The sequence below is a fragment of the Excalfactoria chinensis genome, chromosome 1 (assembly GCF_039878825.1).
Source record: "Excalfactoria chinensis isolate bCotChi1 chromosome 1, bCotChi1.hap2, whole genome shotgun sequence".
NCBI classification, from domain to species: Eukaryota; Metazoa; Chordata; class Aves; order Galliformes; family Phasianidae; genus Excalfactoria; species Excalfactoria chinensis.
In genome coordinates, this window is record NC_092825.1 from 92,894,233 (window position 1) to 92,918,242 (window position 24,010).

The window sequence follows — 24,010 nt, forward strand, 5'->3', positions numbered from 1 at the left end:
ATGTTCCCTTGCAGAGCAAAATATATTAAGACCTGTTATCTCTACAGGAACCACACCAAAATAAGTGTTTCTGGACTCTTGCCATTTTGATGTTATGCCAAAAATAGTTCTAAATGTTATACAGTGTAAACTAATAAAAAGCGAAAGGTTGTTTGTTGGGACACATAGGCCAATGAAGGACATGGAGAGGGATTAAAAATAGAAAACCAGGTGGTCTAGCTTGTACAGTTATCAGACATTCAGCTGGATTCACTTACAGGTTAGCGATCTCCCAGTTCGGAGTATTTTGGATTAATTTATGTTTTGCCAAATTGCAAGAATAATTTCTGAATATGACTGATGTTCTCTGTCCTGAGAAAGAAGACCATAGAACACTGCAGTCTGCAAAGTCTTTGAGTCTCTCTCCTTCTCCCTCACTTAACAATTTCCTTTCCTCAGAAGTAGTTTGGCATTTGGTAGAACATTACTGATTTCAACCATTCAAGATGTCCTTCAACTAATCCACTGGCTAAGCTGGCAACACCTGTGAGATCCAGCTTAATGATTCTCAGGTGCAGTGGGAAGAGCAGAAGCAAAGAAAGATGGTGCCTACAGGCCTCTGAGCACTCTGTAATACAATCCGGTGTTTCTTTTGTGGCTAAAACACAGTAAGAAATTTATGACTCCCAAACAAATGGAGTAGTGCATAAAATAGCATATCTTCCCCTCTCCATTAAGGAAAATATGTCTTAAGCATTTCATCTAGCTGATAATTCTGCCCTCCTATGTGCATATTATAGTACAGATCATAAGCTTCAAATTTTAAATTTTTAGTTTGGACTAAGATAGAATAGCCTATTTACAAAAGATAGACTGGTTACAATTCTCAGTCCATTCATTTTTCTTTAATTCCTTTGCTAGGCTATGAACTGTATATTTCTTATTCTTCTTTAATTGCATGAATAATAATTTCAGTAATGTACATTGTCACTGAAAACCCTTTGAGGACCTGGCATCTTTTATCTATATTATTCAGTGAATATATTTTTCTAAAATAAAGAACCATGCACAGTTATTTAAGCAGCAAAAGTTTATGGCCCTTTTTATTTATTTGATAATCAAATACTTTCTGATTATCCAAATAACTTCTTTATTATTGCTATTGTTTGGCATCAATCCCTAGCACAGTTGATATACTAGCCAGAGATTTTCAAAATGCTGCCTAAGGGATTTAAATAGGGATTATTTTTCTAAGGCTTCATTTTCCTCTTTGAATAAGCACCCTGAGCCTCTACCCCATCTATTTTCTATTCCATATTAACAGCTTAGATTTCAGATTCCCTTTGGGTATGGGACAAAAAGATACTACAACTTAATTTACAATGCCAGAGTTTTGAAATTGTGGAAGTTAGATAGAAGAAGTGCAATTGCTATCTTAGTATTAAAACCTATCCCTGCAAAGTACTTCAGACCAAGGAGATTTTCACATGCTTATGTTTAATGAGAAAAGCACACAAACCTATGCTTAATGTTAAGCATATACTCACAGTTAAGCAGAAGTTTAAATAAACAATGTTGGTGTCTTGATTGTTTGCCTAACCAAAGAAGGATGAAGATGAGTGCAAAGGGGGATTTCTTAGGAGAACTTGATCATTTCTCAGATCAATGAGAATTATTCATGTATATACTTTTGAAAATTGTACTCATTTGCCACTTTGGGCACTTAAGTAACTTAAGGGAAATGGCCACTTTCCCATAATTTCAGTCATTGAGAATACTCAGAATTAAAAGGTGTTCCTTGGCTGATATAATTCTTTCAAACACTCTCCTAATGGGTTTTGTTATGAATATGGTCCATGTCCAGAGAACTCAACAGACTGTAGCTAAGTTTTACCTTAGGAAAGCAATTTTCTGACCCATTTTTACTTGCACATTTTAAACAGTCATTAGAAATGTCATTTTATTTATTCAAGTAGCCTTAATGTAGCAGGTTCTTTTCTGCTTCTCTCAAATAACTCAGCCACTGCCCAGTGCATCAAATACACATCACAAGCTTTTATAAAGAGATTGCATTTTTGATGGATAGGTATGAAACTCAAGGAGAGGAGTCCATATGCTGCTGAGGATCCGAGGAACTCCTAAACATACAAAAAATGACTAAATTTCCTCAAGATTAGAAACAAAAACAAAAAATACAGTTTTTTGTACAAAATTTCTGATAGAAAAGAAAGATGTGTTTTCAAGAAGTTGTCATTTTTTGTTGTTTCTCAGGTACGGTACTGTCTTTCTTTCAGAACCTGAGAGGAAATCTCTCCATTAAACATCTCAGGTTTATACTTATACTATTCACTGATGTGTGTCACCTTCTGTCAACATTGCCATTGTAAACTATGACGTGATATGATTTACAACCTACTGTTACTGTGCAACATGTATAGATTCATTTTAGTTTAAGTCTGTAGGGAAAGTATGGTGTGTCTGCTACGAATAGACCATATAGGGAAAAAAGTAATTCATAAACAACCTCATTTCAAAGTAACTGGATTTATTTTCTCTGATTCACTGTTCTTGCACATGTCTCATTATGTAAGGTTATAGATTAATTATAGAAGCTAATCATTTCATCAATTAAGTGAGGGAGGGAAAAATAAAACAACCCTATAGAATAATGGGGACCGAGATGGGAGAAAGAGCTTTCTTCCACAGTTGGTATCTAGGAAGAAAAGAGGAAAATTCACAGCAGGTTGTAATGTATACTGTTATTAATATGACATTTACTGGCATTTCACTCATGTTTTAATTTTTCACCATTTGCCCTTGCCCTCTCTTGTAAGAATGACTGCTAGTCCTACTATTACAATTTTCTAGCTTTGGAATGTGCAATTATATTTTGACACACATCCCTGATCCTTTTAATTATTATTATTTTTTTCTATTTGGATGAATTTCTAATATCTCCTAAAACTAATGGTTTATAACTATACATAGTTTGCTGTTGATTGGATAGCCTAGGTGATCAATAATTTTAATAATCTTGGCTAAATTTGCATGTCAGTATTTTATACAATTATACATAGAATGAAAGAAATGAAACCCACAAATCTCAGTCAATTACTAAAGCCAATTATCTGTTTTCAAAGAGAATGGACCAGATGCTCAACTAATTTAAATCAGCCCAGCTCACACACATTTACATCAGTTGAGAGTCTTCCCCACTATTTTGAATTCCCTTATCTCCCATATATAAAATACATTGAAAAAGGTCTTTGTGGGATGCAAATTTTGCTTACTTGACCACTAATTACACCAAAGTTTCTGTAAATACTCAAGTACATTACAGTGTAGCAGGAAAGAAAATATGACTCTCCATTTTCATCATTTTCATATTAAAATATCACAGAACATCATTATTAGCACTCATTTTAGGACCATTTATTACCAGGGTGCAAATTACAAGTTTACCATAATTTACTGGTTATTCAAACACGATTTCCAAAATGTGCATTTGTGCAAGACAGAGCGTTAAAGAAAATACTAAAACCTTCATGGGAATGTTTAAGAGTTCTCCTTAAAAGCCTAATTGCTCCCTTTGGAGACATTATAATCTATCGAGTAAATACTTATTTATAGACTTTTTAATTGGTATATTACATTAACAGATATTAGAATATATTTTGAAAGCAAAACGTATTGACCTTGTGCAGTTCAATGCTTCCTTTTATTTAGCATATCCACTGGCAGGAAATTCTATAATTCTAATTACTAGCAAAATTGATTTTTGCAACTTCTCAAAGACCGAGTTCACATATTTTTAAAGAAAATATTGGTAACCCACATCATTTCCACAGTAAACCACTAAGGGACTGAAACAATGCAGTCACATTTTCAGAAGTCTAAAAAAATTGGAAGCTTAATTATTTATTTTGTTCTTAATACTTAAAATACTGCACAATGATAATAAAAAAATATATATATTATCAAACAAACTTAACCATATAGGGAGCCTTGTCATCTTAAAAGAGGACTCTGGGAGTCGGCGACCCGCACAACATACCCACATTATACACACAGCTTCTTCACCAGAACAGGTAAACATAGACAAATTAAGAAGTGAGAAATAGAAATAAACAAACAGCAACAATCACAAACAAACAAACAAACAAACAAACAAAAACACACACAAAAAAACCCAAAAAACAAAACAACTACCAAAAAAAATCTGAAAACCTTAGAATGCAAATGGGAGAAACAAAAAATGTGGCACATGGTGGCTTTTGCATTTTTCTTTCCTCTTGTGCATTTTCAGATATTCTATCAATAAGCTTCTGTATGGGAATACCCATTAGTCATTAATTGTACTTTAGTGAGGAACAACTAGGGAATTAGCAGAGAATAGCCGTTATTGGAGCAATCTCTTTCTTAATATACTGTAAGAGATGAAGGCAGTAGAATGTGGAAGATCATGTAATATCTGCTTCACTCGGATCTCTATATGGTTACTGGGTAGCTTTCTCCAGACAAGAGCTGTGAGGTCAAACTTACTTTCACAGAGGTGGGGAAAAAAGATTGTACTGATGTCTGCTGCAAAGGGCAGAGCCCTCATCAGGGCTGCTCAAAAAACAATACCTCCTATTTTGCTAGTCCTCTACGCCAGAGGTGGATGTTGGTGGTATGGCAGTAGATGTTTCAACCTTCCCACCAGTATTCAATTACATTTTGTTGCCATGTCAGAGATGGCAACAGAGGTGTAGTCAGACACAGTGGTGTCTGAAATAAAAGTGGGTATGAAGCAAAGGTGTGTCACTGAATTCTTTTCCTTGTTGCAGAAAAAATGGTACCCACTGATGTTCATCAATGCTTGCTGAATATTTATGGAGACCAAAGTCACTGTACAATGAAAAATGCCTAGTTATGCCACAACACCAGCTATTACCAGCAATCTAGAAAATCATCTATGCTAGGCAATGGTATCTGTACTTTGCTTCCTGTAACTGAGAAGTAGTAGGTAGGGAAGATGCAGGATGGTCACATGCAGTAACTAACACACTGCTCATTCATGCAATAATCTGCGCAGCCTTGAGCGTTGTGCTTGTTTCCATTTTTGAATTACTGATAATTCCCAGTGCCCACTCTTTCCTTCTTTTCCATTCACACTTTTCATTTTATGCACAAGTCAAAGATCATCAGAACAATCTGAGGCCTGTTTCTTGCCTTCATTTTAAATCTTTACTACTTTCTGAAAGCCATCAGGAGGTTGTTTTATTACCCCATATCACAGAAATGGAAGCCTCACACCACCAGATTTCATAGCTATGAGCATCTAGGGCCAGGAATTGCAGCTAACACGAAAGTTATGAGTTCTATTCAAAATACACACACACACACAGGCATCCATTTTAGACAAGCCCTGTAAGCATCAAGCAGAAACTCCCTAAGCAAGTGCACTATTGACCCTTGAGAGACAGCAAACCACCAAAAAGGAGAGAGAAGGAACATGCTGGTGTTGGATGCGACAGGCAGTGCCAGCAGGGTGTCCCCTGCTTCAAAGTACACTTTTCCTCTCACACCCACTGCAGCCTCTCTCTTGCTTTTCTTCTCCCCAGGGTCTACAGGGTTTGTTCCATTGCATGCTGTACCCATGTGGCCAGTGCATGATACAGAGCCCAAGTGGGACACCTTCTTGCCAAACAAGTCTTTGCAGAAACAAGAGAAACTACCAAGGCCAGCTCTACCTATAAAAAAAGAAATCTGTGCCCACAGCCACAAACATCAGTTCCCTTAAAACAGTCAGAATACTTTGCTCCATCCCAGGATCACTCTTCAGCAGGGGGCCTTTAGGTACCTGACACAGGTACATAAGACAGATCTTAGCAAAAGTGAAGACGAAATTTGCATCTATTGGTACATAATATTTATTCATTAACTCTGGGAAACAGCAAATGTTAAAGTGCTTTGCCTTATGAAGTACAGATGTCACAGATCATCACAGATGACATAGAAGCATTTATGCTTGTTTTCTTTCCTTAAGGGTAAGGTATAAAACCTTTCAAATTTTAATAGCTGTTCTTGAAAGTGCTGATTATGAGATGCTGTGAGAATACAAGGACTTCTGTATAGAGAGAATTAACAGAGACAAAGAAATAGGATCAATTCATAGCTGAAAAGACTAGATGTAAAAAACCCCAATGAACTTAACATGGACATGGATACAAAGCACTGAAAGAAGAAAGCTGCCTCACATTATACATTTGCCTTTCATTGTTTAATGCTGCGTTGCTGATGCACAGTCAACCGTACAGTCAATCCGTAGTTACAGCAACTCCATTTCTATAATATTTTGGTTTTTTTTTCTTTCTTTCTCATCTCAAAATCATCTATTTCATAAACTGTTTGGCACCTGGTCTTTCTCCCCAGCCAGTGTATTAATGGACCAAGAAAGCTGGAGAAATTAAGTGCATAGTTTGCTCAAGGTTGGTGTATTCTGCACTTTCAAGAAAGTGAAAATCTCTTGTGGATAGTGCATACATTTTTTATTGTTTTCTGACAAACTAGTGATATGTTGTTGTACAACATCAGCAAAAATCCCACCAACAGATGTGCTTCTCCTGACACATCGCAGTTTTTGCATGAACGTTGTCTACTTGTCCCTCAGCGCCCGCTTTTGATAAAAAATAAATAAATGAATAAATAAACCCCAAATCCTATTGTTTGCAAAAGCAGAAAAGTAAAATGGAAAACAAACAGGTGTGCTAGACTGCAAAAGACAACATCATTTTTAAAGTAGTATTAAACGTATCACTGCACATGCTTAACTGTATCACTTTCAATATATATTGTTGAAAGATTCTGAGCAGTTGCTCATTCACTTGCGCCATTTAAAGTGATAGAACTGCTTCAAAATGATGAATTCTTTTGAAGGCAAGCATAAACAACCTTTGATTCATATACACTGAAACTTGTTATAAGTAACGAATGATCTAGATGGAACACATTTAGCAATGTCTCGCAACGAGCATTTATTACAAACATACCACAACAGATGAAGCAGCGGCAGATAGCATATCATCCATCAGAGCAGACCACCAAAACAAATTGTGCCTCATAAACTACTTTAATATGTCATGGAGCTTCCAAATATACATCACTGATCCATTTGTTACCAAGCCCAGGCTACTTTTTCACTGACAAGTCAATGACACTTGGTATTTTCATTTACGTGCAATATCACAATGAATCTAAGGACTTTATTCACCCAAAATTAGGTTCATGCAAGAGATGGCCCTCAGTGCTCCTCAGGCTTACACAGCTCAGCACCCATGGATCTTGATAATGATGCCTGCCTACAAAGACCCAATTGCCAATGTACTTTGTCTGTATGCTTTAGCAGCATCTTGCTAACTATTTCAAGTACTCACATGGCAGTTCCCTCTATATCCATGCAAAATTTATGGTCCATACTGATAAGAGAAGGCAGCAGCACGGAAGCAGTTTTAAAGGGCATATGTTACATGCTGGAGAACAGATTTTTCAAGTCGTTTTGAAGAAGTGATTGAAGAAGGTGCTTCTACTTGTTTTTCAACATAAGTAAAAAAAATATATATAGTTCTGCAACAGGACAGCAAAAAAAAAATTAAATCTTTAATATTTGAAGCCCAAAGCTTCTGTATTTCACTTTAAGTTCTGTACTAAAGCGTAGCTGGTATCCAAAAAGTTTCCCTTGCAGCCTGATGGTTAAACAAACTGTAAACCATCACAAAGAATTCTTCATCCTCTGGCTGCTGTCCTTCTTGAAGTACAAAGAATGCAGAAGTTACAAACTTGGTTTAAGAAATATGTCGGAAAGCTGCATTTACAGTGAGGTCAATAACATGAATGGATTTCAAGCAGTTTTTAAGGAACCTGCATCAGAACAAAATTGATCTGGGTGTAGAACTGAGAAATTGAGAGTCTTATTGTCAAATAGTTTTGCAAAAACTTGTACTACATTCCATAGTCAAGCATACACCTTTGTTCTTCAAACGGATCTGGAAAGTATGTGGTTTGTTTCAAGTTTTAAAGAAAGAATATTAAGAGTTTGAATATGAACTGCATGCCATAAATTACAAAATGAATTTACCCAAGGAATCTGTGATAACGGGCTGCATGATTTGATTCTTTTCAGCTGATTCTCAGGCTGCTTTGTGCTATTCCCTATCACAGATGACCAAGGAGCAGAGCTCAGCATCTCCCTCTGATTCCCTCCCTTCTAAGGCAGCTGCAGGGTGCAACGAGGTCACCTCCTGATCTCCTCTTTTCCAGACTGGACAAACTAAGGATTCTCATTTTCTCCTCCCAGGACATACCTCCAGTCCTGTTATCAGCCTCATTGCCCTTAACCAAACCTTAACATCCTTTTTATATGGTGGAGCCCAGAACTGCACACAACACTCAAAGTGAGGCTGCAGCAGCACTAAATATAGCAGGAAAATCACCTATTTTGACTGCCTGCTCTGTTTACTGCACCCCAAAATGCAGTTTGCCCTCTTGGCTGCCAGGGTGTTGCTGATTCATGCTGAGCATTCTGTCACCTGCACCCCCAGGTCCCTTCCTGTTGCACAGCCACCCATCCACTCCCCTCCCAGTCTGACCTGTGCCTGGCATTGCTCCATCCAAGACACATTATACCTAAATACTCTTTTGAAACTCTGCATAAAGCTACTGTATCAGAGAGACAAACAGACACAGAACTTGGGAAATGTGACAGAACCCTAAGAGGTGCCTCAGCAGCTAGTTTTGCTGGAGGCAAGACACAGGCTGCAGTAAGGCTAGGTTACTAATAGTGCTATTGCACAACAAAGCAATATTACAGCTTCCAGACCAGATCTTTCTTACACATTCTCATTTTACTTTTCAGACACAATTCTTCTCACATTTGTTACCAGCTGTTTCTTCTGAGTTTTTTAACTGTCTGAGATGTTAAAGCAGTTTGGATTTTTATCAGATATTTTCAGTCCTGCTAGGAACTCAGTGGTACCTTCTTGCTCATTTAGCTTTAAATATCAAATGTTACCATTTAAGCACTATAACGTCATTGATCTGCATGTTAAACACCCACTGAAATCGATGGCGTGTTCAATGTAAAAATCAATGGTGGGGTATAATCTGAAATAAGTATTCTGTGCACAGAACTCTGCAATGCCACCTCGATTTCAGTTTTTCTTATGTGGCTTAGAGGGAATATTTATCAACACAATACTAGTACAAAGAAGATAAACAAACTGTAAAATTAATGCAAAGTGAGGGGCTTTGAGAGTGCAAATATTGTAATTAATTAGTCAAAACACTTCTAATGCTTTTACAGGACACTATAGGAATAAATATAAATGTCAAGCCATTATGATTTTCTTAAGTATGCAATAATAGTTCCGCATATCCTGGATTTATGTCATAGTCACCACAGAGGTAATAACTAGCTGACATCTACTATGATGACTAAGTAACTGTGCCATCCAAAAAAAACACTCATCCACAAGATGATAAGCTGCTATGAAATTTTATATTGGAAAGCTGAATGAACCGGACAGACAAAGAGGCAAATATTCTGTTCAGACTGAATTTTAAAATAATTGTCAACTTTGTGGACATTTACTGAAAGCACGCTCAGTGGACAGCCACAGCTATTCTGTTTTAATAATAGGTTTCATTATCAACTGGAAATGGCACTGCAAACCACTCAGCAGACAGAGGGACTGCACGCAGCCCTAGTTCAAAAGGAACATATATGTCATGACTTAATGGTGTTTGATTTCTCCCTGGTGTTTTTAAAGGCTAGAAAGTTGACCTTCTTCCTCCCCTGGTGCTTGACTGTTGACATCTCAGTGTTCTTTCTTGATTAACCAAACCTCATCCTCTGCTTTATTCATTTAACTAGAGTTTTCAAAGAGCGCTATTGGTGTTGGGGGGGGGGGGGGGGGGGGGGGGAGGGGGGGGGAAGGGAAGAAAAAAGAAAAGAAAAAAAAGGCAGAAGGAGAAGGAAGAATTGGACAAGACAGCTACATAGAACATTTAGTGAGATGGGGGTCTAAAATCCCACACCATGCTTGGCAGCTGTGATAATGATGTATAATTTAATTGAAGCTATATTGTGATCCTCAATAGGACTTCAGACCTTTTCCCTTGTTTATGTATTATTCAAGCTAATGGCAACCCTGAAATAGAAAAAGCTTCTTATCTCTTAAAACTTTTATTGCAGTGAGTTTGAAATGCACAAAGCTGAGTGCTGTTCTGTTCACTTTAATGCAAAGTGAAAGGATGCTGTTTTCAGCCTGTTTTAGTGTCGCTCTCTTGGCAAAAAGGCAGACGTGATTGGATGCCTTAGAAACAAGGAATGCGAGGGTATGCATGAGGAATTTAAAGTTTTGAGTTCTTTTGGAATGTGGAATGTGTCATTTCTGTCTAGCCATTATTTATTTTCACTTTTCTCAATACAAGTTCACTGAAAAAAATACAAATTCCTTTAGATGAGACAAAAATCTATAGCAATCAATACAAATGGCATATCCTTTGCATTTTGAACAAGTTAACTGACAGTTCCTGCTATGCTTTAGCACTGCTATAGAAGCCCCAATCTACAGGGTTTCTGAAAACTAACAGGGTAATTTACTAAAAGATGGCACACTGCCTGTTAGTAATTGTGTGGATTGGTGTAGATCTATCCTGTGAACTAGGCAGAAAAAGGATCTATCTTTAGGCTGATGTTCATTTTAAGAATGACTTGGATGTTACAAGAATAAATAAGGAATGCTTATAAGTAGCTTTCTGTTTTTATCCTTTGTTTATAACACAGAGTAAAACAGGAGCCCAAGATCTACATATGCCCTCACAACAAATAAGATACTAAAACAATATCTTCCTCATTGTGGAAGATGGTGGGCATAGAATGTCAGTATTCTTCAAATCATTTTTCTTTCTAAAAGCATTACAGGATTTCACTTTGTGGTGACTGCCTACAGCTTTTTCAGTGATCGATGAATCATATAGATCATCTTGTGATCTTTCCCAATATGCAGACAATATATGTGCCATGAAATGTATCAGTCAATGCAGTATTTCTGCTGAAGAGATTATGAAAAGATACATTTAGAGCTAGCAACTGCCCTTGCCATGAATCAAAAATGTGTACTGCTAAACTGATTTAAGGCCTCAAATGACATTATCTGTAAAATGAAATTACCATGTTCATTGTTTGGGAAGCAAATTCAAAAGACCAATAGAGATCAAGTCAATTTGCATGCATGTACACATTATATTGTCCTGTGTTCTCAACACACCGTACATTCTCTACATGAGCAGAACTTTTTTAAAGCACGTGCAAGATTTTTTAACATAGCATTTGTTTGAAGTAGGCTTTAGCAACTTTGTCAACTGTTGATAAAAATCAGAGAATAATCCTTCTGAAATAGGGCCACCGGGATGATCACAGGGGTGGAGCACGTTTTCTATGAAGATTGGCTAAGGGAGTGGGGCTTGTTTAGTCCAGAAAAGAAGAGGCTGCAGGGAGACATCATTGCAGCCCTCCAGTACTTGAAGGGATACTATAAGCAGTAGGGAAAGTAACTTTGTACATGATCTGACAATTACAGAACAAAGGAGAATGGCTTTAAACTAAAAGAAGGTAGATTTAGGTTAGATGTTAGAATGAAATTTTTAAACAGAGAGTGGTAAGGCACTGGCACAGCTGCCAAGAGAAGCTGTGGTGCCCCATCCCTGGAGGCACTCAAGGCCAGGTTGGATGGGGCCCTTTAGTCTCTTAAATTCTCTAAAGACAATTTAAGAATACAAAAACTCTTACTAGTTTTGATGTTCCTTTCGGATTAGTAAGCACTCCAAAAGTGTACCAGAAAGGAAATCAGTCAAGATGCTGAAGAATATTTTCGAATAGATTAAGTAAAATAGGTTGAATATGAATAGAACAACAACAACAACAACAAAAGTACCTATTTTCCTCATAGCTTCTAATGTTGTACCTCTATAGGAATAAACTAAGATAAAATTTGTAAACAGAAATGTTTTTCTACTTAAATACAGCTAAAAGACCATATAATCAGATTGAAATAAATTAAGAAATATATCATAAATATCTTCTGTAGATAAGTCTAAGATACATTTTAAAAACAAGAAGACAATTTACAAATAGAAGAGACCATATACTGAACATGAAAATAGATGAAGGAGAAGTTGAGACAGAATAAAAAAAAATCAAATTTAACAAAGTTCCTAGGAGCCACAATGCTCATAAGGAGTGAAATTCTGTGAGTTTGGGCTTTGAGATAAGACCTCCTATGACTGGCTGCTGTAGAAAGAGTAAAGCAACACTATGTTAAAAAGAGAATCCTTCTACTTCACAGAGATCCCTCTTAAAATTAAGGTACACATTATCCAAAAATCTTTTCCCCCAGAGTAGAAGTGTATGTTTGTCCTGATATTGTGGAGAGTCTTTGCTGTCATACACTGTGTCAGGAGGATCCATGAACAACCTTAGAAGTAAATGATCAATTCTATTATGACTAGCTTGTTCAACTTCCACAGCCCTCTTACTGGAAGGAAGAAAACATATTTTTCCTTCAGTACACACAACTCAATAGCACCAAGAAATCTGAGTGTTTTATTTTTCCTGCTCTCCATCATTTAAAAGTTGAAGAACTTTCCATTTTCTAATTAAAAATAAATAAATAAATAAATAAAACAAAATAAAAAATAAAGGAAATTTCTGCAGAGCACAGTCATTCTACACATTTTTTCCACAGTGACCATCAATGGCATCATTACTTATCATTACTTATATTTCAAGACTGTCACTTTTGTCACTTTCTAAAAGAAGAAATCAGAGTGTCCAGAAGCAGAGAAAATAAAAATTGAAAATGTAAAAACTGAGCATTGTCCAGATTTTCAATGAACACTTTACCTTTCACCATGCTGCACAACCTTATATTATTTTAAATATATACTTGTTCTTTTTATCGTTATTAAAAGATTTATTGATCTAGGTTTTATAATATCTTTGAAAAATTACACATAAATTTATAATTGGTGAATGAAGAGATTCTTGATGCTGGAGAAGACAGTAATTCATTAAAACAAGTTCTAGGCTGGTATATCCATCCTCACCAATTCCAAGGATAATCAAATGGTCAGATAACAACAGTTTATTTATACCCACAGCAGGACAGTGGGTCTAAAACAAATCATGAAGACAAATTCTTAAGCTTTACTAAAAACATTACTGAAATGAAGCCACTTTAACTAATAGGAGCTATTAGAAAGCAGTGAAAACTTCATCAGTGTCACATTTTTGCCTCTTTCTTCATCACCCTCGGGACTTCCACACTCTCATCTTCAGATCAGTGTCTTTCCAGCTGCCTAGATCTGTTATCAGACAAGCATTACCTAGTGAGAACTGCCATGACTGATTATCAAATGGATGACTTTACAGCTAAGATTCAAAAGCAGACTCTCCTCTCATTTCAACTGACACAATTCCATAAATTTCAGTAGAATTACTTCAGACTACAGCAGGAAAGACGATATATATATTCCAGTTACACTTACAGTGCAGCAGTTTTTCTCAAGCAAGCACAAGAAATAAGATATGATCACATATTTGCAGAAGGCACTTAAACAGGGGCATTACCCCACGGACAATGTATTCTCAATTGTATGCTAATTTTTAAATCAGAAGTGACATATGTGGTATACCAACCATTTTCTAGGAGAAACATTGAATGGAATGACTGAAAAAAAGGACTCTCCCTACAGTTCTTCAGGGTGTAAAAAATTCAGAACAGTATCTGTGGTTTCTCAAAGGAAGTGCTAATTACAAAAAAAAGTATGACAATGGAATGCAAATTTCCAACATGTCAGTAGGATCTAAAAATAGAATTGAAGCCAGCTTTTTAGAATAGAATAGATTTTTAGAAATTTGTTTATTGTCTCCCTGGTTATGTCTGACGTGTGTTTATTCATTAGTATTTTCTCTAAAAGGACCCATTGCCTCCATGAGTGAAAATATCCAGTAGCACATTTAAATTGCTTGGTAACTGGTTCTCAATTTTTTCCATAACTGAGCAGATTATTTCTATTTACTTTTTCTATAGTAAATATTATGTGTTCTTCCGTTTCTTCTCTTAACAATGCAGTGTGCAGTAAGAAAACCATTTACTGCTTTACTCCTCTTCACAAAGCTAAGGACCGCTTTTGTCTGTTTTTCTACTGTTGGTACAATGGACCTACAGGAAGGTTAAATTACTGAGCTAGAGGCAGTAATACTAGGCAGTGAGGTGAACCTCTGTCATTCTCTCCCTAAAATTTCAAAACTGATGACACAAACTTTAAGAGAACACTCAGAATCCAGCTGGCAGCAAGTTAAATAAAGCAGAACATGGTATTAGTGTGAGAAGTATAATTTGTCCTTATCCAGCATCCTACATGTGAAAGACAGAAAATATCAAGAGTTTCTTACTCCTTTGTGCCTGTGTAACCACAGCCATACTTGCAACCACCACAAAGACTGATATCAGTGAACTCTCATCACCACCACACTGGCACAGAAACTGCACATGTGCCAGTGCCTGGGAGGAAATCAGGGAGCTGTAAAGACTGCTGGTATTCAGAGTACATAGGTGCCGGGAAGAAAGGGGGTCTATGTGCTTAGTCATATCAGAAACATGATTTTTATGGAGGTTGAGAAACCTTATTGCTGACAGTTTCTGCTGAGTGATCAGCATCTCTGGAAGCAAAACTGAATTTTGTTTCTGTTTTTTCATTAATTCATTTCAGTTTCCTTTTACAAGGAAAAACAGTGATGAAATGCACAGGTTTTGAAGGAAAATCATGGAAAGTAGAAAAATAGTCCTGATGCTCCTGAATTATTATGGTTTGCTTATCTGTGCAACATATATATGAAACCGTGATTTTATTTAAATATTTAGCTAGCTTAAGAGGATAAAGTTTCTAAACTAATGAAATGAAATTAGAGTTGATGTGTCACAATTTAGCTGAGAACAAGCTTTTATGATCCAGACCAAAAAAAATTTTTAAAAAAGTGATTTCTATCAGAGGTGCTGTCATGATTGAACAGCAGCTCCAAAATACAAATAGCTTTTAATTGTTAGTAATTTGCGTATCACATACCAAGTCTAAATTATTCCCCCCCCCCCCCCTCCCCTCCAGATTTAGATTTTGAACATTCTAAACCATTTTTTTGTGGAGGTATCTATTAATGGCTCTTGAAAGTAGTAATGCACTCTAAGTACTCTTTAGATCATGCCTTGAAGTAAAAAATCAATACTGTTTATCTCCTGAACATCACTGTCTTTCAAAATTGCCAGAAAGAGGAAACCAAAACAACTTTTTATCAGATGCACTGATGTGTATTGATGCCTGTTTATCATTTTGAATCTCTGATTCATGCCCTTTCAACATGTATCAGGCAATTTACAAGAACACATTTTATTTGTGGACCTAATTAAGAGAGTTAGCTTGTGTTTAGTAGCTTTCCAACATCAATGATGCATTACAGCAATTCCAAAACCTGTTTGAAGAAAAAAATAAATGCAAAGAACCTGAGGAAAAGGATGTGTGTGCATATCTGTGGAGGTGACCAGTATTTAAATATCCCTTCTGTATTATAACTATTTGATCAACATTATCTTTAATATGATAGCAAACATTTCAAGCAAGGCTTCAAGTATGGGATGTGGACATAGGATTCAAAAGAAAGTGTCACCTTATTAAATCTTTTTCTTTTATGTTTTTTCTCTCTTCTGGATAATCCTGACCTGGAGACTGAAGTTATATACTGAATTGGACTAGCTTAAATCTTGCCATGACTGCAACCTCTTCTCTTCTCTTGTGGCCATAGCCCTAGGTTTACCTGTCACCTGAGACTGTGTGAATTAAGTAACCCCATCAGCTGGATAGACACTGTCCAATCTTGTTAGCTGGATCAGCTCCCAGGATAGGGTTGCCAGTGGTTGTCCACAAGACTAACTTTGGTGGTGGAGGTGGTGCGAGCCTGCAGCCAGAACTGGCAGAAGTTAAAGAAGACTGTGGATCAATTTCTTCTGCCAAAACTTGACAGCCCTTTCTCAGTGATGGCTGGAGATACTCCTCTTACTTCCTGCCTACATTTACTCATTACCATTTGGTTTTGTGTCAACAAAACTTTCTGTACTTAAATCGACATTACATGTTCTTATCATTTGCTCCTTCATGGCTGCAATAACCCAAACATTTTCCATCCCAACCTTCCAGCTGAGAAGGAAAATCTCACAAACTTAGTTTCCATTCCCCCATTTTACTCTGTCTCCAGCTGTATGTTTTTTGCGCACAGGTTTCTAGACTTCTTTATTATATTTAAAATGTATTCAAAGAGTTTAAAATTAGATGAGGAAGGGTTGAATGCTTCAAGAAAATGTGTACAGAAAGCTTTGCACAGCAGCAGAGTCCCTTTGAATTCAGATTTCACTCTGAATAAGATGTAAAAGAAGGTGCAGAAATTTTCCCAATATTGTAGGATAGGAGCTAAATCTAGACTTAAAAGCAAACAGAAGACTGAATAAAAACCAGTTCATTTCAGTTACTCAGAATCCAAATAAATACTCATTTTCATTTTAAGTATATTAAAAGCAAAACTATTACAAACATTTTCAATACATGAAGTCACACGCTGTGTGTAGTCATGCACTTCATATACTTTCAGTCAGACTAAAACTGCATATCCACACTTACAGTCCTCAGGTTCTAAAATTAGGTTTTTAGATCCATATCTATCCACAAGTCACTTCTTCAAATATATTGAGCTGCCTCTGAAGTTAAAAATACTGTGAATTTTCAATACTACTTAAAATCAGGTTTCTCTTATGAAATGTAGGGAATTAATTTTAGGAACCCTTAGTTTAAAACTTTATTTCAGCATTTTATAAGCTTTTCCAGTGTGCTAGTGCATAGCAACATATTTGATGTTTCACAGTATAAGAAATTCTGTTAATTAACTTTCCAGCATGAGAAAGTACTCAAAAAGGATCCATGCAGTTTATCCTTGAAATTTCATGAAACAATTTACTTAAATTAGAAAAATGATAAACTATATAATATGTACCCTCAAAATTACATACATTACACAGTGAACCATGCCAGCACAGTTGAGTGTTGAAACTCACAACCATCACACTAAAAAGCTCTGCCTCATCACAGCTGAACAGATCTCTTATGCCTCATGATAAGTCACACAGAAAGCCAGGATATCTGCAGCCACATAAGTATCTCCTCTCTATTTCCCACTTTCCATAAACCCCAGCTTTCATCACCCCACAGTCCTAATGGAGGTGAAAACAACTTTCTTGTGTTGAAAAAACCTTAATGAGTTTCCCCAAAGGGGAAGCAAATAGTACTGTTGAGAGGCTGCCAAGAGATCTAAACATGTATTACAGTTCGCTGTGCTCTTCAATGTGTTGGACTTTGTGACCACCCTGAGACTCCTCATTACAAATGTGGCACATCTCAGGGCACTATCTTCACCAAACTCGGTGTGCATGCACTATAAAGTTGTAGCTATGCATGGATAATATTTCTGTACCTGAGATGTCTGGTTATCCAGAGCTACCAGGCATCTACCAGTCCAGTAACACACCTCCAAATCTTATACTCTCACAACTACTTTAATATTCCAGCATTTTACTTCCATATTCAGTCAATCTGAGGGGTGGGTGCTTTCTGTATGGAAGGGAAGGTCAGCTGATAGAAATTTTCTTTTGTGAGCTGATCTCTGAACTATGCCTTCAAAAACATTTAAACTAGCACTGATGATTACATTCATCCTAAATAACATGTACCGATGGAATTTCACCTACACACCTTTGTATTACCCCTACCTTACTGGTAGAAAGTGTCTGAGAAAGTGACACTCCTAGATTTCTGCTGCTGGTACTCCTTGCCATAAAAATGATTAAATGCTGTAGAGATGAAACTGGAACTGAAATATAAGGCTGGATCACTTGCATAATAAACTTTGATTTAGTTATGAAGGTTTATTGCTTCACTTCCTCAGATCTAAAAAGAACTGTCCATCCTCTTTCAGTTCTGTGGGTGGTTTGCTCTGTTTGCAGTGCTGATGGCATTTTCAGTGTTTTCCTCTTGCACTGGGGCATTCTGTCCCATGCAGAGTCCTTCAACACTCTCCCTCTGAGATGCGCCCTTGAGGACTATCCCTCAGTTGCCCCCTCTGCAACCTTCTGGATGGGATGGGAACTGACCATCCAGCAGGACCTGGTGATGCTATGGAGACCACCAGCTACAGGGTCAGGCCAGGAGCCAGTTCCATTCATTAGCACCTGATGTCCTGGGACAGCACATCTATCCCCCAGACTGAACAAGTGAGGTCTTCCCAAGATGAATAAAAGGTTAATGTCTGCCAGGAATTGCGATTTTCTTAATGTTCTCTCTCTTCTCTGAACTCTTTCTGTCAAAGAGCTTTCAAGTGTAGTAATAAAATGTGCTGATGTTTACCAGAAGACGAGCATCGTACACGATTTTCTTTACCCCATGCATTTTGCTGTTTTACATCTGAAGTAATATCCAATGACTATGCAGAATGGTGTCTCTGTACAGTGCTAGTTTGCCCTTCTGAACTCTTCAACAAGGCTGACATCCTAACAGTAATGGGCCCTTTGGCAAGTGCTTAGAAAATAGTGCTCCTCAGCCTGATCCACATTTGTGTGCGGTGTTTATCAGATGTGACACACCACTCACAGATGTAGGGGACATTTGATATTGCCTGAAGATCAGTAAATGTGAATCACTGCCACAATTTTTCTCGCTCAGGAATTAATATCACCACACTATTAGTAAGAAGGAAGTGCTGGGAACATTCCCAAACATAATACAAATGGCCAGTTTTCTTCCACACTTTCCCCAACACCACCGAATAGACAGCACATACAAGTATATATGAATGGATACACACAGAATTTAATTTTCTTTCTCTCTATAGCATGTGATAGACTGAAAACACTGGAAACAAATTCAGGAGGGGATAGGTATTAGCAACACTTGAAATCTGCTTTCCGATTTAAGGTAAACTCAAAAGAGCGCATAATCTTCTTTTCCCAGTTTTTTGTTCTCCATATTATAAATCCTTCTTAAAAACTTGAATCACATAGTGCTATTTTGGCTCAAAGGAAAAAAAAAGCAAATCCAGTTGATTTGTATTCCCAGGTTCTGCTTTTAGACTGCAGTTTATCTTGAACACTAGTTTATAAATCCAGTTTAGGGTACATTTAAGCACTGCATTCCAATGACATATTCTGAAAGTTTTCTGGAGTACAGACGTAAAAATAGCTAGAAAAGAAAATGCTATCTTTCCATTTCTCCAGGACCATGTAAATATGCAACTAATTTCACTCCTTCACAACTGACACTGCAACTAAATCATGAAACAGTTTCTGCCTGTAATGCCATTTATTTTAATGGCAGACATTTTTAGAGTAAATTCCAAAGAAAAAATACAGAAGTAAATAGAGTTGATCATCTCATGAATAACAGAGAGAACTACACAGGAATACCACAAAATAACCTATCAGAACTCGTAACTTCAGCAATGAAGCTTTTAAAGTCATATTAGCGGAATTTTGAGATTTACTAACCTGGACTGATCATGGTTAGGACCTATGTAGACATGGAAGATCAGCACTTTCCAATTATATCTGTATTTCGCAGCACTGTCAAATAAGATGTATTTCTGAAAAACTTGTGAGGATGCTCTGGATTACCTACCATTGTCCATCATGGAAAACAATTTCAGTATAGACGCATGTATCTAGCATAGTACTTTACCTCTAAACAACATAGCTACAAGTTGGTTTGCAGGTGCCCAGATCTCCTGAGCCTGTGAAAAAAACTTTTTCCATTCTGGGATAAGCTGTCTGGTGTTGCTCCATTGGATAAGCATATGTGTAGAATTTTTACCAAGCAACATAATTGATTTCATACATGGGCCACAAAGAAAAGTTCACATTGACATAAAAGCAGTAGTTTATTCTTAATGCTTGAAGGAGAGGTGTGTATCACACTTTGGAGGTAAAAAATACTTAGATTATATAACATCACAACATACAGACTGGCAGATCCCAAATGCAACATTTTCACTGAAAAACACAAGTAGTCTTCAAGCAACACAGAAATACCATCCATGTGTAAAAGCTTACATCAGATAAGCATAGATATTGGTTGACTTAAGGAGCTGTGAGTGAGCAAAACAAACTGATTGTTAGCATTCTTGGAAAGGGTACCTTCTTTATTCTTTGTTTCAGATGCAAAGAACACATTTAAGTAAAGCAAAACCCCATAGTAAGGTATTTTCCGCAGTCAGATTCAGGGATTATTTTCGATTCATGACCAAAATTCTTCAGTAGAATGCTTGGCTTCTATTAGAGAGTAAGTAATAGACTGAAGCAGTAAACCTCTTATTTACAAAAGTTAATTGAAAATGAGAAAAAGGAAAAAAAGTTAACAGCTTTTTTGAAATCCCAGGAACTTGACAGTAACATATATTCCTAACTCACGTGCCTCTAAGAAGAGTTCATGCTGCTGAGAGTAAATAACAGCTTGTAATTTGCAAGGAAGATACCCAGTAGCACTATGAGAAGCACATGAAAATGAGATTTACAGAACCAGGAAATAATTTGCAGGCGTACTGTGCTGTATTAATAGTCCAGGTTAAGTGTGTGCTGCAACTTTTCCCTTGAAGGTACAGAAAGTAGAAGATTTGTAATTTCTCTGAATACAACAAAAGGAATTACAGAGGGGAGAGGGAGGAGATTCCTGCTGAGATGTTGTGATAAATTATTAAAACTTCTTTATAATGTTGATGCTACTCTTTAACCCCAGATCACAATACCGACAGCAGAGGAAGGCAGAAAGTGCTATTAAAACTGTGATAAACACACCACGCTGTGGCAATGCTTGTAAGAAAAAAAACAAAATCCTGGGGCGCATCCAATCAATAACATCAAGAAACAAACAGGAGAAAACAACTAGCTATCTACAAGCCACAGTCCCTCAGTCCAAATATTTATGAGATACCATTTATGCTCACTGAGCTATTTGATTATGAGACCTCGATAACCCATGTTTTCCATAAACAAATGTCACACAAGGAAGCAAAACAAAGTGAACTTTATGAAAAGGCACATTTAGTGAACTGTTCACAGCACACATCGAGTAAATCTTCCCAGCAGATTTTAACAGAAGAGGAAAATGGATTGCTGCCTTCAAGAATCATAAGTTTTTCACAGCACATCATTTTTTCCGATAAAGTTAATGCAATTTATCTTTATTACCACATCAACACTGATGCAGCCAGTCAGCCAATTAGTGCTGCTGGCAGTGCATTTCACAACATGCATGTATTAAAAAATAAAAAAAAAAAAAAAAAAAAAAAAAGTCTGTCTGTCTATTCATTTTTACCACATACACTAACAATTCTGCACTCAAAACAGGTTTCTTGCTTGGATTCTCTTTTCCCTCCTCTTCTTTTAATGCATTATAATCCCCTGTGCTGGGAGGAACATTTCTTGCCAAACAACTACAATTATCAGTCCCAGAGTCTCCATAATGCAAATAGCAATCTAAATTCTCACTGTTAAAAAAAAGAAACAAACAAACAAACAAACAAAAAAAAAACAAAACCAAAAAAAACAACAAACAAACAAACAACAAAACATCAGTTTCTAAATGACAGTCATTTATTTATATAAAGGCCTTAAATGCTATTCTGTTACTAATAAAATGCAAAGTAGAATTCCTGCAAGGAATACGCCCTACAGAGGCAGCCAAGAAAACTAACAAGAAAACAAATGAAACTCCATGCTCCCTTTTCAATACCCTCTTTCAAGTCCACACAATACTCTAAAATCATAGTCATACAGAACAGCATAGTTATTCACCTTAGATTATCCTTAAGGCATCTTCTTAAAATCCTAGCCAAACATCCATTATGAAACTTTCTTTCCACTTACCCCCCTTCCAGTGTTTGCCTTTGGTCCTGCTAAGCTTGCTCAGGGTTGGTCCAGAGAAGAGCAACATCAAAATGAAAAGAAGTTCAAGCATAGTGATTTTTCCCCGTCTCACTGATGATAACATTTCCACAAGTTCTTTTCCAAAAAAAAAAAATTATCTTACATCTTCTCCCCCACTTTCTGCATACTCTGCTGGCGTAAAGAGGAGTGATTAATCATAGAAAAATCAGAGCAAGGAGCAGCCTTGCTATCCTTAGATGTTGAAGTAATATCTCACTGATGTAGCCTTGAGGAAAGCCACATTTCTCACTGATCCGATTTCTCCCACACAACATGCAGCCAGCACCGCTGCTACTACAGCAGCTATAAAATAATTTCAGCTCTCACTTTGGCTTCTGTGGGAATATATTCCTCAGCTTGCAGCATGAGCTTGATTGAAAATGATAAAAACAGTAATGCTCGTGTCCAGCAGAAAAGAGAAAAGATGTCAGGATTGTGAAAAAAGATGAGAAGCAGTTGTACTGACAGCTTTAAGCCTGACTGTCTGATCCTAATAGCCGTGCAACCAACCAAATTGCTCTTTTAAGAGTAATAAGGCTTCAGTGAAAGCTGGTGTCACTGCCACTTGGGTAGGTAGTGCAGGGCTCGAAAATCACCAAGGAACCTGCTCGAGATAACGACTGCCACAGTCCCGGCTCAGAGCAGCGAGGGCTGAGCAGAATACAGTATGCACAGGGAGCATTTAATCTCTATTGTGTGCAGGAGATTTCCTTCCTTACACTGTGCCACTGCTCAGGACTTTTGACTGCATTTTACTGATGCTTTTGCTCACACTTTAAACACGAGCACAAGCTTTAGCACACTAATTATTTACAGCATTTCTGAAGTAATTGCAGCACAGCAAACTGCACGCTTTCACCTTTTTTTTTTTTTTTTCTTAAAGTAACAAACAAAATCCTTACAACTAGAGCAGTCATCTTTTCAGTGCACACAGCAGCTGAATTTTTTATTTCCTCACTGTCTGTCCTCTGGTTCCCAAAAATCCTGGTGTTAAGGGTGTGGGTTGAAAAGAGAGAGGGAGAGAGAAAGGGGACTTTCAGAAGTGCAGATATTTTTGGAATAATAGATTCCAGTCACAGTTTTGCATTTAATATCTGTTGATACCGCCACAGCAGCAACACAGCTACCTCCATCACTAGATGCCTGTTGGTGTTTAAAGATGCCAAAGCTGGATCATTAAGCACAAGACTTTCTGCACAACATTTTGAATTTTCACATAAGGTACTTAGAAACAGATTCATGACATTCAGACTTGGAGTAAACAGGCTTGAGATGTCCAATGTTTAAGTATGCCCCATAGCTTAAATTCATCAACAGCCTGGCATTTAGTTGGGTCCCTATAAGCATTTAGCACTCAAATCAATGAGCCACAAACCTTCTAGTGTAGATTTATATAAATAAATAATCAATGTCCTTAGAATGACAAAGCAACTATGACCACAAATTCCCTGAAGTTATCACATTTTCAACCAGGGACATGATGCCCTTTTCAGCACAACGTTAAAAAGATGATATTAATAAATCTGAAGCTTTGCTTATTTGTCTGAATAAAGAATGATATTTTGATTGGTGGAGACAATCATGAACATCTAATATGAATACACAGATTTCTTTTAAATAGCACACAACATCACAAACAAGGAAATATCTTGGCTCTGCTGCTACATCAGTTATGAAAGATCTTTTATTTTCTTTTTAAAATCTAAAATATATTTATGGGCTGGTTCGAGAATGGGATATTTGCATTTAGACAAAGTGCTTGCTGATGTACGGCAGTTTTTCATCACTCTGTGCATTAATTTTTAAAAGTTTTAAGACATCTTAGCAGATGCTCAGTCTGATATATCGGGGCTGATGTTTATGGCACTGAGTCGCCAAAAATCAGGTCAGTATCTATCATGTAGAGTCTACTACGCTGC

At 36.9% G+C, this 24,010-nt stretch overlaps 1 protein-coding gene across 4 annotated transcripts in view; it reads right to left on the bottom strand.

The window, feature by feature from the left end:
• Positions 1 to 22,216, bottom strand: part of ROBO2 (roundabout guidance receptor 2) — an 862,371-nt gene extending 840,155 nt beyond the window's left edge. For all 4 annotated transcript variants that reach the window (XM_072326598.1, XM_072326582.1, XM_072326591.1 and 1 more), the window contains exon 1: positions 22,032 to 22,216. In XM_072326598.1, the coding sequence (XP_072182699.1) occupies positions 22,032 to 22,155 (124 nt within the window). In that variant the 5' untranslated portion in view covers positions 22,156 to 22,216. The remainder of the gene's footprint in view (positions 1 to 22,031) is intronic.
• Between the last annotated feature and the right edge of the window lie 1,794 nt (positions 22,217 to 24,010).